The sequence below is a fragment of the Malaclemys terrapin genome, chromosome 5 (genome assembly GCF_027887155.1).
Source record: "Malaclemys terrapin pileata isolate rMalTer1 chromosome 5, rMalTer1.hap1, whole genome shotgun sequence".
Taxonomy (NCBI): domain Eukaryota; kingdom Metazoa; phylum Chordata; order Testudines; family Emydidae; genus Malaclemys; species Malaclemys terrapin.
The window spans coordinates 92,092,236-92,107,065 of record NC_071509.1 but is presented as its reverse complement, the minus strand read 5'-3'; the positions used below and the strand labels follow the sequence as shown (position 1 = coordinate 92,107,065).

Genomic DNA, 14,830 nt, shown 5'->3' with positions numbered 1-14,830 from the left:
TTAAGGACTATTTAGAAAAGCTGGACGTGCACAAGTCCATGGGTCCAGATCTAATGCATCCAAGGGTGCTGAGGGAGTTGGCTGATGTGATTGCAGAGCCATTGGCTATTATCTTTGAAAACTTGTGGTGATCGAGGGAGGTCCCAGACAATTGGAAAAAGGCAAATATAGTGCCCATCTTTAAAAAAGGGAAGAAGGAGAAACCGGGGAACTACAAACTGGTCAGCCTCACCTCAGTCCCTGGAAAAATCATGGAGCAGGTCCTCAAGGAATCCATTTTGAAGCACTTGGAGGAGAGGAAGGTGATCAGGAATAATCAACATGGATTCACCAAGGGCAAGTCATGCCTGACCAACTTGATTGCCTTCTATGATGAGATAACTGGCTCTGTGGATATGGGGAAAGCGGTGGACGTGATATACCTCGACTTTAGCAAAGCTTTTGATATGGTTTCCCGCAGAATTCTTGCCAGCAAGTTAAAGAAGTATGGATTGGATGAATGGATTATAAGATGGATAGAAAACTGACTAGATCATTGGGCTCAACAGGTAGTGATCAATGGCTCGATGTCTAGTTGGCAGCTGGTATCAAGCAGAGTGCCCCATGGTTCGGTCCTGGGGCCAGTTTTGTTCAACATCTTCATTAATGATCTGGATGATGGGATAGATTGCACCCTCAGCAAGTTTGCAGATGACACTAAGCTGGGGGGAGAGGTAGATAAGCTGGAGGGTAGATATAGGTTCCAGAGTGACCTAGACAAATTGGAGGATTGGGCCAAAAGAAATCTGATGCGATTCAACAAGGACAAGTGCAGAGTCCTGCACTTAGCAGGAAGAATCCCATGACTGCTACAGGCTGGGGACTGACTGGCTAAGTGGCAGTTCTGCAGAAAAGGACCTGGGGATTACAGTGGATGAGAAGTTGGATATGAGTCAACTGTGTTCCCGTGTTGCCAAGAAGGCTAGCGGCATATTGGGCTGCATTAGTAGGAGGTTAGCCAGTAGATCGAGGGAAGTGATTATTCCCCTCTATTCGGCACTGATGAGGCCACATCTGGAGTATTGTGTCCAGTTTTGGGCCCCCCACTACAGAAAGGATGTGGATAAACTGGAGAGAGTCCAGCGGAGGACAACAAAAATGATTAGGGGGCTGGGGCACATGACTTATGAGGAGAGGCTGAGGGAGCTGAGCTTATTTAATCTGCAGAAGAGAAGAGTGAGGGGGGATTTGATAGCAGCCTTCAACTAGCTGATGGGGGGTTCCAAAGAGGATGGAGCTAAGCTGTTCTCAGTGGTGGCGGATGACAGAACAAGGAGCAATGGTCTCAAGTTGCAGTGGGGGAGGTCTAGGTTGGATATTAGGAAAAACTATTTCACCAAGAGGCTGGTGAAGCACTGGAATGGGTTACCTAGGGAGGTGATAGAATTTCCATCTTTAGAGGTTTTTAAGGCCCGGCTTGACAAAGTCCTGGCTGGGATGTTTTAGTTGGGGTTGGTCCTGATTTGAGCAGGGGTTTGGACTAGATGACCTCCTGAGGTCTCGTCCAACCCTAATTTTCTATGATTCTATGATATAGGACATGTCAGTCATTTTTTACACTTACAATCTATAATACAAGTGGACATCTTTGGACTACTTACCAGCCTGAATAGGCATACATTCCTGAATAAAAAGCAAGAGGTAATCCCATAACACTGGCATCATTCCCTGCAAATGCATCTTTAAAGTGCTGTGTTTCTCCTGCAATAGAAATAGAAATGATACTTAAATATAACCTCTGAAATATTCACTAGACAATTAAAAAAAAAAAGTACCCAGGACTACTACATTGTGACCATCTACTCTCCTTTTCCCTTGTTAAAAAAAAATCAAAAAAAAAATCACATCATGGAGAAGTTACTCACCTAGATAGTTCAACTGACTTCAGATTCTGCTGTTGACATCAACAGGACTATTTGGGAGAGTAGCCCCTCATCAGTGTGAGTAAGGGGTCACAGTCTGGCACTGAGACTGTGTCCTGATTGCATTCACTTTCCACTCTAGGAAAGGAGTTGGTTGTATTGTTTGCCAAAAGGACCAGCTTTACTCAAATTTTGCTATTTGCAGAAACAGCTAATCTCCTCTAATCATGTAATAGGAACAAAATGTATGATCCATATGTCCAGCTAATATAGATTGTATATGATACAGGTGAGCTTCAACCAAAAAGTCTCTTGAGAAATTATTTGGTGGATAATTTCAAATAAAGAAGTTTGAGAAAATCCTATTGGCAATTTGCAAACAGAAAATTTATCAGATAAATGACTGAATATACATTGTGCACCCATCTGTATTAAATATTAATGTACATTTTAAACATGTGAATCAATGTACATATTTTTCACATTTACTGCTAACCAAAAAGCTGGTTTCTGAACCAGCTGGCACATGAGAAGCACAATATTGCTGTATCAGTACCAGAAATGGAAAAGTTAACCAACCCCCCAGATCTGACATTTGGGAAAAGAGAAGATTCAAATTCTGGATTTGAAATGTCTGGCTAAGACCTTTTAGGCCAAATTCTGCCATTGGCTGCAGGAGGCTTTCAGCGGCTTCAATGGGAGATGCACACAGTCATGTAACATCAGAATTTGAACTTCTGTGTTTATTCTATTTTCTTTCTTGGGCTTGATTCCTAGTGCACTCACAGTGCTGTAATTCCACTGACTTCAATAGAGCTATTCCTGATTTACACTAACACAAACGAGAACAGAATCAGGCTCTTAATTTTTTGTAATTATTCTCTATAATTATACTTTAAAATTTAAATCACAAAAAACACTGCCAGCATTTTACTTATAAACAGCTTTTTTTGAAAAACGGAATTGATAGCTAAAATCTGTCCAGCATTTAAGCTATTAGCATCCAGTAGATTTCTACCACATAATATTCATAACCATGAGTCACATTATACTAAGCAAGAATTATACAGCTATCAATCCAAACACTTGCGGGTAAACATATTGAAAATAGTACCCAGGAGGTGGCTACAGACATATCGTAATAGGCTGTGTGCTCATATTTTTCACAGATTGTTCTAAAAATTTTCCCTACTCAATTTCCTGTACAGATTGTTTTGAATGCACTTCTGCTCATTTTAAAAAGATAATGGGGGAGGGGAGGAAATTGACAAAACAAGTTCTTCCCTGTAGGACGTGTACATTCATATCTCAGGAATGCAGGGTTTTGCTACTCCCCAGTTCACAAACATTCACATTTGGAAGATGCAGTGAAGAGTTTCCACACAGAAAGAAAGGTTTGGTTATAGATCCATCTATCCTATCTGCACAGGAATATTGTAACCGAATCTGCTGGGGGAAACTGCACATGTGTGCTGTAACTAACAGTAAGCTGTAAGTGTGTATCTGTGCAATTCCCCTCAACAAGAGTTACTCTCATTCGCTGCTATAATCTTACTGGGTTCAGTGTAGCTTGTAAGACTGCTCTGGCATTATGATGTGCTAGATTTTCTAGGAAGTTGTAAGCCTGTGCAGAATTCTGTTCAGTGTCCTAATCAAAGGGTCAAATCCTGAACTCCTTACTCAGTTTTCACTCCATCTTTATTCATTTCAAACTCCTCATTTGTCATGTTACTGTAGCAGATATGGACTGGCTACAGAGCTTGCTTATACACACTAGATGTGTTTATACTAAGATCCTTTAATGCTCCGTCAGGTATGGCTGAGGCAGGGTAGCTTTAAATAACGTATTTTCCTCACACCGCGCCACCTAGTGGTTGAATGGTATAATACAGTACATGGTATAATAATATAATAATTAGCATTCCATTACATCACTGAAGCTGATGTGAGTTTTGCCTTAGTAATGACTGAAAAAAATTGAAAGCCAGATTCTGCCAGCCTCACTCAGAATGAGAAGTTCTGTGAATAGCCTCACTGATAGCATATGGAGGTAGAGGGTTGTGGGGCTGTGAGAGGATAGAGTGGACAGAAGGAATGATTCAGGGGGACACCATTTAGCATAACTGGTTTGACACACAAGGCAAAAGCACCCTGGGAAGCCAATGTTGGGTGTGGGTCACATGGGGAAATCAATGGTTCTACTCAACATAAGTAAGGGTAATTGGAGCTAGCCCTGAGCGAGGAGCTCAGGATTTGATCTGCTCCAAGGATATTAAGAGATGAGTAAAAAAAAATAGTATTTTTATTAATGTGAAAGTGAGAGGAAGGAGGAGGAGTAGCTATGAAGAAGAAAGCAAAACACATGAGATCAGGAATCTGTCTAGTGATTATACAGAGACCTAGAGTGGGAAACTTTTGTTTAAGACACGGTCCCTGGCTAAGGAGAATTTTAAAAGTGAACCATCTATGGCCCTGAGAAAATCTGAATCCACTGCTCCGTGAGAGAGAGTGTGCGTGTGTGTACACTGTGTTGTTGACCGCTTGTTTTTCTTATAGTATGATCCACCAGTTGTGATGAATTGTTCAGATTACATTTGGGCAGGCAATGATTAGGGCACCTTTCCTAGCCCTTTCACTTGCTAGGGTGAGCAGTGCTGTTCTGTAAAAGGGCTGCTCATTCACCTGGGGCATTGCTAAACATTTTTGCTGCCCAGGATTCAGGATCAAGATCTTTATAGAATGACCACTGTGTTGATGACCCTCAGCATATTAAATCTGCTTTGGTGCACCAATTGGAGGAGACCTCTAGGTCCAACATCTAAAAAGGCACTGCAACATTGTATTGTGAAATACATGAGTCCTGATAAATCACAAAAGACGTCAATGACTATCCCCTGCATCTTATGTAGTTCCCAGTCGTCGTGACCTTTTGTGTCACTGTTCTCCAACTTCAGCAGCCGAGAGAGTGAGATTGCCCATGTGCAACAGACTTCTCACCTAAAAAACCTCACTCACAGGCATTCACAAATCATCAAGAAAAAAAGGCTGCAATGATGGGTGAATAAAGTGTCAGGTGTAGCTGAACACTTGGAGTCACAATCACAAACTTGCACACAGGGGACCTGCGACATTGGTTGCTGAACCTTGAATCCCGGGGAGCAAGGATATTCAGTAACATCTCTCCTGTTTTTCTATAAAACAAGAGCTCTCTCTATGGTTACATGGAACATATAGACCATAATGGACAAAGATAGCACATCAAGATTTGAAAGATGTACAGCATTAATTGCAAGAAAACCTGCTAGATACAGCAACAACATAGCTGCCCTCAGCAAAACCAAACTTAAAGATGAAGGCTCCATAATGAACTAGAAGGTGGCTATAGCTTTTTTTGAAAAGGGAAACCAGCAGAAGAAGACACAATTGATGGCACTGGTTTTGCCATTAAATAGAGCTGCCTGAAATCACTGAGATACTTACCTGTGGGCAAAAATGAACACCTAATTACTCTACAATTTTCCATTGGAAATTCATGATATTGTGACTCCTATCAGTGCTTGTGCTCCAGCCACGAATAACTAAAAGAACAGTTCTATTCTGATTTGGATGACATAACCAAATGTATACCCAGTGAAGACAAACTCATACTTCTGGTAGATTTTAATGCCAGAGTTGGAAAAGAGAAAAATGAAAAGGAGTGGTCTCCTCCTCAGCAAGTGTACTGAACATGAGTTTGTTATTACTGACACAATCTTCAGGCAAGCTGAGAAATATGAAACTTTGTTGAGGCATCCAAGATCCAAGCACCTGATTGACTATGTCATTACATGGCAGAGTTATCAGGGATACCAAGATCACCAGAGCAATGTGAGGAGCAAACTGTTGGACAGACCACAGGATGATCAGAACCGTTTTCAATTTACACATTGTTGCCCTTCATTGAAACAGTGCTGAACAGATCAAGCCGCAATTGAATATAGCAAAGTTGAGACATCCATTTCATCAAGAAAAACTAAGGGAAAACTCAAAGGAAAAAATTGCTTGCATTACATCATCAGCTCTCATTTTGCTCAATCAGCTTGTCAAAACAGTGTCAGAGAAGCTGAGACTGAATGAGGATTTAGATTGGGTCGGTGCACCATAGAAATGATTTTTGTTGTTAGGCAGATTCAGGAAAAATGCACTGAAGAAAACTTGGAACTGTATGTTGTCTTCATGGATCTAAAAATAGTGTTTGACACTGTGAACAGAAATGGGCTCTGGAAAGTTCTAGAAAAGTTTGGCTGCCCAATTCATTAACACCGCATGTCAATTCCATGAAGACATGTCTGATCAAGAACTCTCAGATGGTGACCTCTCTAAACATCTAACAGGGTGAAACACGGCTGCATGCTGGCACCAGTCCTCTGTGGTCTCTTTTTTGTAGCCATTCTGAATTATGCAAATGATAGCTGTCAAAAAGGAATATACATAAGGTACATAACTGATGGAGAACTCTTCAATCTCTGAAGACTTGCTGCAAAGACAAAAGTCCTTGAGGTACTCATTTGTGAAGCTCTCTTTGCAGGTGTTTGTGCTTTACGTAGTCACAGTGAGAGTGACTTACAGTTCATCCTTGAGAGGTTCTCAAAAGCAACTAAACAGTTTGGACTCATCAGCCTGGAAAAAAATAAAATCCTCTTCCAACCAGTCCCATCAACCACTAAGCCAAACCTCAGCATCACTGGTACCAAACTAAAGAATGGCAATAACTTTACATATCTTGGCAGTAGTATCTTAAATGATAGTTCCCTGGGTCAAGAAATATCAAACAGAATACAAAGGCATTGGAAGACTTTCCCGTAGTATCCTCAACCAGCCTAACTTCAAACTGTTGCCAGAACTGATATACAATGCTGCAGTGATAGCAACCCTTTTATGTGGATGTGAAACATGGACAGTTTACTACAAACACATCAAGCAACTTGAAAGCTTTTACATGCATTGTCTTTGTTCTATTCTGTAGTCCTGCTGGCAAGACAAAGTATCAAATATCAACATCCTTGAGAGAGAAAAAACAAACAGCATCAAAGTAATGATTATCAAAGCCCAGCTTAGATGGGCAGGTCAAGTTATCAGAATGGGTGGTAACAGATTCCCCCAAAAGAGTTCTTTATGGTGAGCTGGAACTAGGAAAGTATAGGAAGGGCAGTCAACATAAATGCTTCAAAGATGCCCTTAAGCAGAATATCAACTCATGCAGCGTAAATATTGATGACTTTGAAGACACAGCCAACAACAGACCTGAATGGAGAGTAACTATCAATAAACATTGTAAACATTCTGAGAAAGACAGATGTGAAAAGTGGATTGAAAAAAGGGACAAGTATTATGTCAAGTTTTTCAGCGGCATTCCTAGATGACATCTGCTCACAACCTTGCTCCTCACAAACTGGACTATAGAACCACAAGAGAATACATGAGATGCTGTGACATCATTGTCAGATATGATGGACAGACGTACTGTGTTTTTGAACCCAGTTTGAGGCTATATGGAATACTGTAAAAGTATCTTCCTGAATTGATTACACATGAAATTCTTGCCAGATAGGATCTACCAATGAGCTTATTAAAATCAACGGTTCTTCTATCTCCCCTACTCTGAATGACTTTTTTGTGCTTTGTTACAGTAACATTTAAACAATGACAATATAGAGAGACTAGTGAAGTCTTCCGACTTCCTTCACTGAGTCTGTATTAGCCCTGCTGTCTTGGTTTTATATTTATTCTTTCACTTGTTATCAGTAACATGTACATGAGCTTCGAATACGATCACATACGGGCAGGTCTGCTAGTTTAAACATCTGTAAAGGCCAACATCAGGAACAACATCTTTCTCCCATGCAGACACAATATTTTACCACAAGTATTTTAACATTTGGGAGCTACATTGCAAATTTTGATATGCTCATAACTTTGTGAAAATTTGTGAAATTCTGAACCCTGAACATTCCTGTTGCTAATTCATAACATATAGTAGTGAACAGGGATAAGCGTTAATGCAGTTAAAAAACAAATTATCTCTGCCAGACGATTCTTAATGTCCAATTTATTAAAACATTTAGAGAAACAAGACATGCCCATCTGCCATTAAACTGATTCAGTCTTTCTACAGAGAGTTTTCACTTGAAATAAAAGTTTGGATGCTGAAAGGAGCAATTCTGTGCTTCTTCATTTAACATGCTGGATCCAGACTCAATACTCTCATTGGCATGCTGCTATAAATACCAGTTCATCCCAGTGTAGTTCCACTTCCAATCAATTGCATGACAGTACAGAGCTCAAGTTAAACAAGCAGAGACTAATTAAGAGATTTTGCTGGTGTAAGCACTATTTGGTGGCAGTGAGGGTGGGGGAAGGGAGAGAAAAATCATTTAAAAAGCATTTACTTTTCAGTTCATACCTTTAATTAGCTGCATAACTCCAGGGACTATAATTATCAAAATTGCTACGAGCTTGCAAAAGGTAAGGAAAATCTGGATGCGAGCACTCCAACTGACACTCATGCTATTCAGGACCATGACCACTGCTGCAAAAGAAGAAGAGGTGAAAGTGAAACAGAAGTGCTCATCCCACCGAAGGCACCATAAACTAAAAACTGAATAATGCTGAACAGCAGATTCTTACACATGAAAGAAAACAGACATCCTAATAACTTTTTCCCTCTGTTACCCCCTCACCTTTCCCCTCCCCGTCCTATGCTAAATGCCTCTGCCGAACCCATCTTTCTGTCCCACTGCTCCAACCATCAATCTCTTCACTATCTGCCTAGCTCTTTCTACCTCAAATTATAGCTTGTCACTTACTCAGTGTCAGAATTGTTAACTGTTGGTAATGGATGGGCTGATATAACACTGCTTTTGATTAAAAAATTAATTGCACATCCCATCGCTCTGGGCCTCAGTGTTAATGTTGGCTTGATTGTAGATTTGCATTTTTAAAACAATAATTAATAATAAAATTAAAGCTTCTCACTCTCACTTAGGCTCTGCACAAATTTGCCCCTAGCTACATCTCAGCATTTATTTCCACTTACTCTTCTTCTCACTATTTATCCTCTTTTAGGATTGTCAAGGCTGCTTCCCCACTCTGAACTTTAGGGTACAGATGTGGGGGCCTGCATGAAAACTTCTAAGCTTAACTACCAGCTTAGATCTGGTCCGCTGCCACCACTCTCGATGCTAATTTCCTTCCCTGGGTAGCCTTGAGAGACTCTTCACCAATTCCCTGGTGAATACAGATCCAAACCCCTTGGATCTTAAAACAAGGAGAAATTAACCATCCTCCCTCCTCCCTTCCACCAACTCCTGGTGGATCAAGATCCAACCCCCTTGGATCTAAAAACAAGGAAAATCAATCAGGTTCTTAAAAAGAAGGCTTTTAATTAAAGAAAAAGGTAAAAATCATCTCTGTAAAATCAGGATGGAAAATAACTTTACAGGGTAATCAAACTTAAAGAGCCCAGAGGACCCCCCTCTAGCCTTAGGTTCAAAGTTACAGCAAACAGAGGTAAACACCCTAGTAAAAGGTACATTTACAAGTTGAGAAAACAAAGATAAACTAACACGCCTTGCCTAGCTGTTTACTTACAAGTTTGAAATATGAGAGACTTGTTCAGAAAGATTTGGAGAACCTGGATTGATGTCTGGTCCCTCTCAGTCCCAAGAGCGAACAACCCCCAAAACAAAAAGCACAAACAAAAGTCTCCCCGCCCCGCCCAAGATTTGAAAGTCTCTTGTCCCCTTATTGGTCCTTTGGGTCAGGTGTCAGCCAGGTTACCTGAGCTTCTTAACCCTTTACAGGTAAAAGGATTTTGGAGTCTCTGGCCAGGAGGGATTTTATAGTACTATCCACAGGAGAGCTGTTACCCTTCCCTTTATAGTTATGACAAGGATCATATTACACCAGACACAAGGGGATGAGGATGCAAAGTACTTCCCAGCCATCTTTGGGAATTCTAGCACTGTTGGTGGTGCTAGATGCACAGAGGCTTTGCAGTCCTCCAGTGCCAAGTTTGGGCCTGTGTCCAGCTCATATGTAAAGACAGAAGAAGGGGAAGGAAGGATCCTTTCATTCTCACCCCCAAATTGTGTGCCCTACCCATCAGGGCAAGTACATTCTGGTTCTTAATGGGTCACTGACTGACACAGAAGATGAACAATGAAGCATCTAATTCTATCCTGGTTATTCTGGCATATGTAATGATATGCCCGTAGGAAGAGAGGAGATAAAGAGGTATTAGTAAATGAATAATTATATAGAGTACAAAAACCTATTGCTAGACAAAAGAAAAAATTTCGGTTTTTAATCCCTTGCTGGAGAAAAGGGTGAATGTGATAGTGCAAGCCTATCAATTGATCCTCTCTCTGTTTCCATCTAGAGGGACTAATGAATCAGCTTTACATCAGAATCCTTCCTTACTCCAAAGCCTTCTTAGGAGCACTGGTTTATCTGGATTACCAGATATCTCACACACCACTGGATTTATAAAATCACAACTCAGGAGTGCCCATCCAGAGCCTGAAACTTGGAGCTTAGCAAATATTAACGCAGGTGTTGCAGGTCTGGCCTGTACAGACTCTCCAGCGTCTAGAACTGCTGTTTCATCGTGTGTCTTTACAAGTCGGCTCTAGGGCTACGGATGATGCTTAACCAGCAAAATGGAGCAAGGTTTTACAGAACTTCAGAACTGAGACAGTCTCTTTTGGGCTACCATAAAAACAAAATTGTCTGACTTCTGCAAAATCTCCTTGTAGTCAGAATATTTTGTGTTTTGCTTTATAATTCCTGTGTCCATAGGTCGACCTGGCAACACATATAAAGTGCTGGGAGCCTGATTCACCTCGGTGACACCTGACACTGATTTAACTCAGTTTATTTAAGTGTTAAAAGTTCCTCCAGTTCTAAAGTGGAGTAACACAGTTCTGAATCAGGCCCTAAATCCTTATATATGTTGGATTGACTGGTTTTTGATCATATACTCTTTTACACTGTAAATTTTCGCAGCTACCCTTAAGCATTTAATTGAAAATTCAGCAAAATACATTTTAAACAGCAGATATACCTACACTGTGTAAGTCACTAAGAAATCCAATGCCAGGAGCTATTCTGTGGTTTATTTCAAATTTTCTAGAACTTTCAGTTTATATTTGTATTGTGGCTCTTGCACAAGACAAAGCACAGGCAGGGGGCACAATACAAATATAAGATGAAATTTTCAGCTTAGTATTTTAAACCTTCCATTCAGCTCATGCAGAGTTCAAGTTCCATGCCAAGAACATTTAGTTACACAACACAGCACAGAGTAAGTAACGAGCAATTCTGCCTCAAAGAGAACTGTTCTGTACTCACTGGTTTTTAATAAGGTGATCAACTTCCTGATATGCACCTGAGATTTTTATCAGATAGCAAACAACTAGTGAGAACTAGAGGGGAGAGAATGATAATTCCAATTCACACAACTAGACTGCAATAAAAGACCCGTTGTACGGCTGTGGCTGGCCCAGGTCAGCTGACTTGCGCTTGCAGGGCTCGGGCTGCAGGGCTACAAAGTTGTAGTGCAGACGTTCACTGCAGGGATCTCAAGCAAGGAGGGGTTCTGAGCCTGGGTTCCAGCCCAAGGCTGAACGTCTACATTGCAATTTTACAGCGCTGCAACCCCAGCCCCGTGAGCCCAAGTCAGCTGACCCAGGGTCTGAGATTCAGTACCGCAGCTTTTTTATTGCAGTGTAGACATACCTACTGGTTTAGCTCATGCACAAGCCATACACACATAGGTGGGTCGTGTTTGCTTGAACATAATCTCCTCTGTTTGTAGCCAGGTTAGAAACTCACAGATGTTTCCTGTGATCTCAGCCAAGGCAAAAGCAGAAATGGGGTGGCCAGCTACTTTGTGGCTGCTTAGTTGTGGGTTTGCAGTTGAACAGGAAGAGAGAGAAAAAAATACAATTAAAGACTGAACACGCATGAGCCCAGTGTTGCAATCAGATCTGTTCAGGCACAGACGATATCTACGCTACTGCAGAGCCTGAGTGACGTCAGTGGCAATCTGCATGAGCCTAAAAGTATGTAAGTACTGCAGTGAGGAGGTGTGATTCCCAGCATGGGCAGACAGACTCACACTAGCTTTGCTTGAGCTAGTGCACTAAAAGTAGCAGTGTGGACATTGAGGCACTGGCTCACACTAGACACCCAAATTCACCTGATCCTTGGGTCTGAGCTCAGGTGACCAGTCCAAGCTGCCAGCCATGGCACAATGTCCACACTGCTATTTTTAGCACACTGGATCTAGCAAAGCTAGCACAAGTCTGTCTACCTGTGGTATTTGTACCTGTGTTTTATAACAGCAGTGTGATTTTAGAGGAGAGAAGGGAGAAGATAGTGGAGAATAGAAGCCATGAAGGAAGACCTGAGCAGGATATGGAAGAGGATATAACAACTGTGCCAATTATCAAGATAGGAGCTGTATCCCAGATCAAGGGTGATTATGTAGCATCAGAGTTGTTTGTGTCCATGCATCGATCCTGCCATCATTTGCCACCATGACAATGAATTGTGGCATGGAGATTTGTAGGGCACCACTGCCTTATAGACACCTTGAGAAACACCACCATGAACTGTTTGCAGAGGCTATGCTCCAGGCAGGGCCGGCTCCAGGCACCAGCATTCCAAGCAGGTGCTTGGGGCGGCAATCTGCAAGGGGCGGCAGTCTGTGTGTTTATGCCCCCCGCAAGCAGGGCACCGAATTGCCACCCCGCACAGCGGGGGCTGTCTGTGTGCCATTAGGGCAGCATGCACGTTTTCACGGCGGCGGCAATTCAGCGGCAGCTTCTATGTTCAGCTGCCCACAGCGGCAATTCGGCAGCTTCTGTCTTCTGGCTGAAGACAGAAGCTGCCGCCGAATTGCTGCCGCCGTAGAAATGCGCGTGCCGCCCTAACGGCACACAGACTGCCCCCGCCATCCGCGGCGGCAATTCGGCACGCTGCTTGGGGCAGCAAAAACAGTAGAGCCGGCCCTGGCTACAGGATCAAGGTAATGCTAGTGAATGGCAGGCAGTGCCAGTCCAGGTATAGCAGGCACCTGTGCACAGTAGGTGACCATGGAAGGTGAAAAAAATGGCATGAATATACAATCAAATATAATGGTGACATTTGTCAGCCATCGCTTGCCATAATCTGATCCTTCATACTGCCATCACTATAAAAAGTATAATAAAATAATAAAAGCCAACAGGAGAGCAGCAGTAGAGTTAGATCCTGACCTATTTTCCAACTAGAATCCAAATATGTAGCACTGATAGAGTAGAGAACATTTTAAGTGTCCAAAAAGAGGATACTCCATGGGGCCCCCACCCCAACTCCGCCCTTCCCCGCCTCCTGCCCCAGCCCCGCCCCAACTCCGCCCCCTCCCCTGGACCCTTCGCCCCCTGCCCTCCCCTGCTTCCCGCGAACATTTGATTCGCAGGAAGCCTGAAGCAGCAGGCAAGCTGGAGTGGGGGGGCGCGGCCCAGTCCGGCCCCCCCAGGCCAAGAGGCTCTGGCCCCGGCGTCTCCCGCCCGGCTTGGCTTGGGTCCTGGGGCACCGGGCACCAGCCCCCAGCTGAGCACCACCGGCCCCGACCCCGCACCTCCGTCTCCGCAGTGCCGGCCCCGGCCGAGCACCACCTGGCCCCGCCTGGGCCCCCGGCCAAGCACCGCCCGGCCCAGCACCGCCGGCCCCCAGATCCGCACCGCCGGCCGAACACCGCCGGCCCCGGGCCCTGTACCGCCGGCTCCGGCCCTGGCCCCGCACCGCTGGCCCTGGCCCCGCACCGCCGGCCCTGGCCCCGCACCGCCGGCTGAGCACCGCCAGCCCCCGGCTCTGCACCGCCGGCCCCGGCCCTGGGCCAAGCACCCCCGGCCCGGGCCCCGGCCAAGTGGCCCCGCACCGCCGGCACCGGCCCCCAGCCAAGCACCGCCGGTCCCTCCCTCCCTGTTTTCCCGGACATGTCCGGCTTTTTGGGATTTCCTCCCGGACAGGGATTTGAGGCCCAAAATCCGGACATATGGTAACCCGAGAAGTAACAGCCCACATTAGCCTAAATACGTTGCTATTTGAACATCTGTGTGCACCAATTGAAAAGGAGGCACAGAAGGCATAAATCTTGATCTGTAATATAAAAGCATCTCAGCGAAGAAAAGTCTTTATTTAAGCTGCTTATCTGAAATCTGCCAAAGGGGACTGATTTAGTTATAACTAAGGCTGCGTGTCTGTCACGGAGGTCAGAGATTCTGGGACTTTCCGTGATCTCTGCAGAGGCCAGTCCAGCTGGCTCCAGGGCTGCCCAAGCAGATCAAGCAGTCCCTGGGCCAGTCGCCCCGGCTGCTGCTGGGGCAGTTTGGGTGCGGACGGGGGTTCAGGGCTGGGGATTGGTGTATGGGGTGGTGCTTACCTCTGGAGGGGAGGCTCCCTGAAAGTGGCTGGCACATCCCTCTAGCTCCTAGGCAGAGGGGCTCTGTGTGCTGTCCCTGCCTGGAGGCACCGGCCCCGCAGCTCCCATTGGCTGCTGTCAGGGCCGGCTCCAGGCACCAGCGCAGCAAGCAGGTGCCTGGGGCGGCCAAGGGAGAGGGGTGGCACGTCCAGCTCTTTGGCGGCAATTCGGCGGCGGGCCCCTCAGTCCCTCTCGGAGGGAAGGACCTGCTGCTGAATTGCTGCCGAAGAATGAAGCGACAGTAAAGCTGCCGCCGAAGTGCCGCCTATTGCGGATTTTTTTTTTTTTTTTTTTTTGCTGCTTGGGATGGCAAAAATGCTGGAGCCGGCCCTGGCTGTTGTTCCCAGCCAATGGGAGCTGCGCAGCCAGAGCTTGTGGCGGGGGCACGGAGCCCCCCTGGCCTTCCCTCCCCCAGAGCTGC

The 14,830-nt window shown here is 44.5% G+C and overlaps 1 protein-coding gene across 1 annotated transcript in view; it reads right to left on the bottom strand.

Annotated features, from left to right (window-relative positions):
- Nucleotides 1-14,830, bottom strand: part of SLC7A11 (solute carrier family 7 member 11) — a 71,959-nt gene that overhangs the window by 44,469 nt on the left and 12,660 nt on the right. Inside the window, exons 4-5 of the mRNA XM_054030808.1 lie at nt 8,344-8,469; nt 1,641-1,740 (exon numbers count right to left, since the gene is read on the bottom strand). Coding sequence (XP_053886783.1) covers nt 1,641-1,740; nt 8,344-8,469 — 226 coding nt within the window. The remainder of the gene's footprint in view (nt 1-1,640; nt 1,741-8,343; nt 8,470-14,830) is intronic.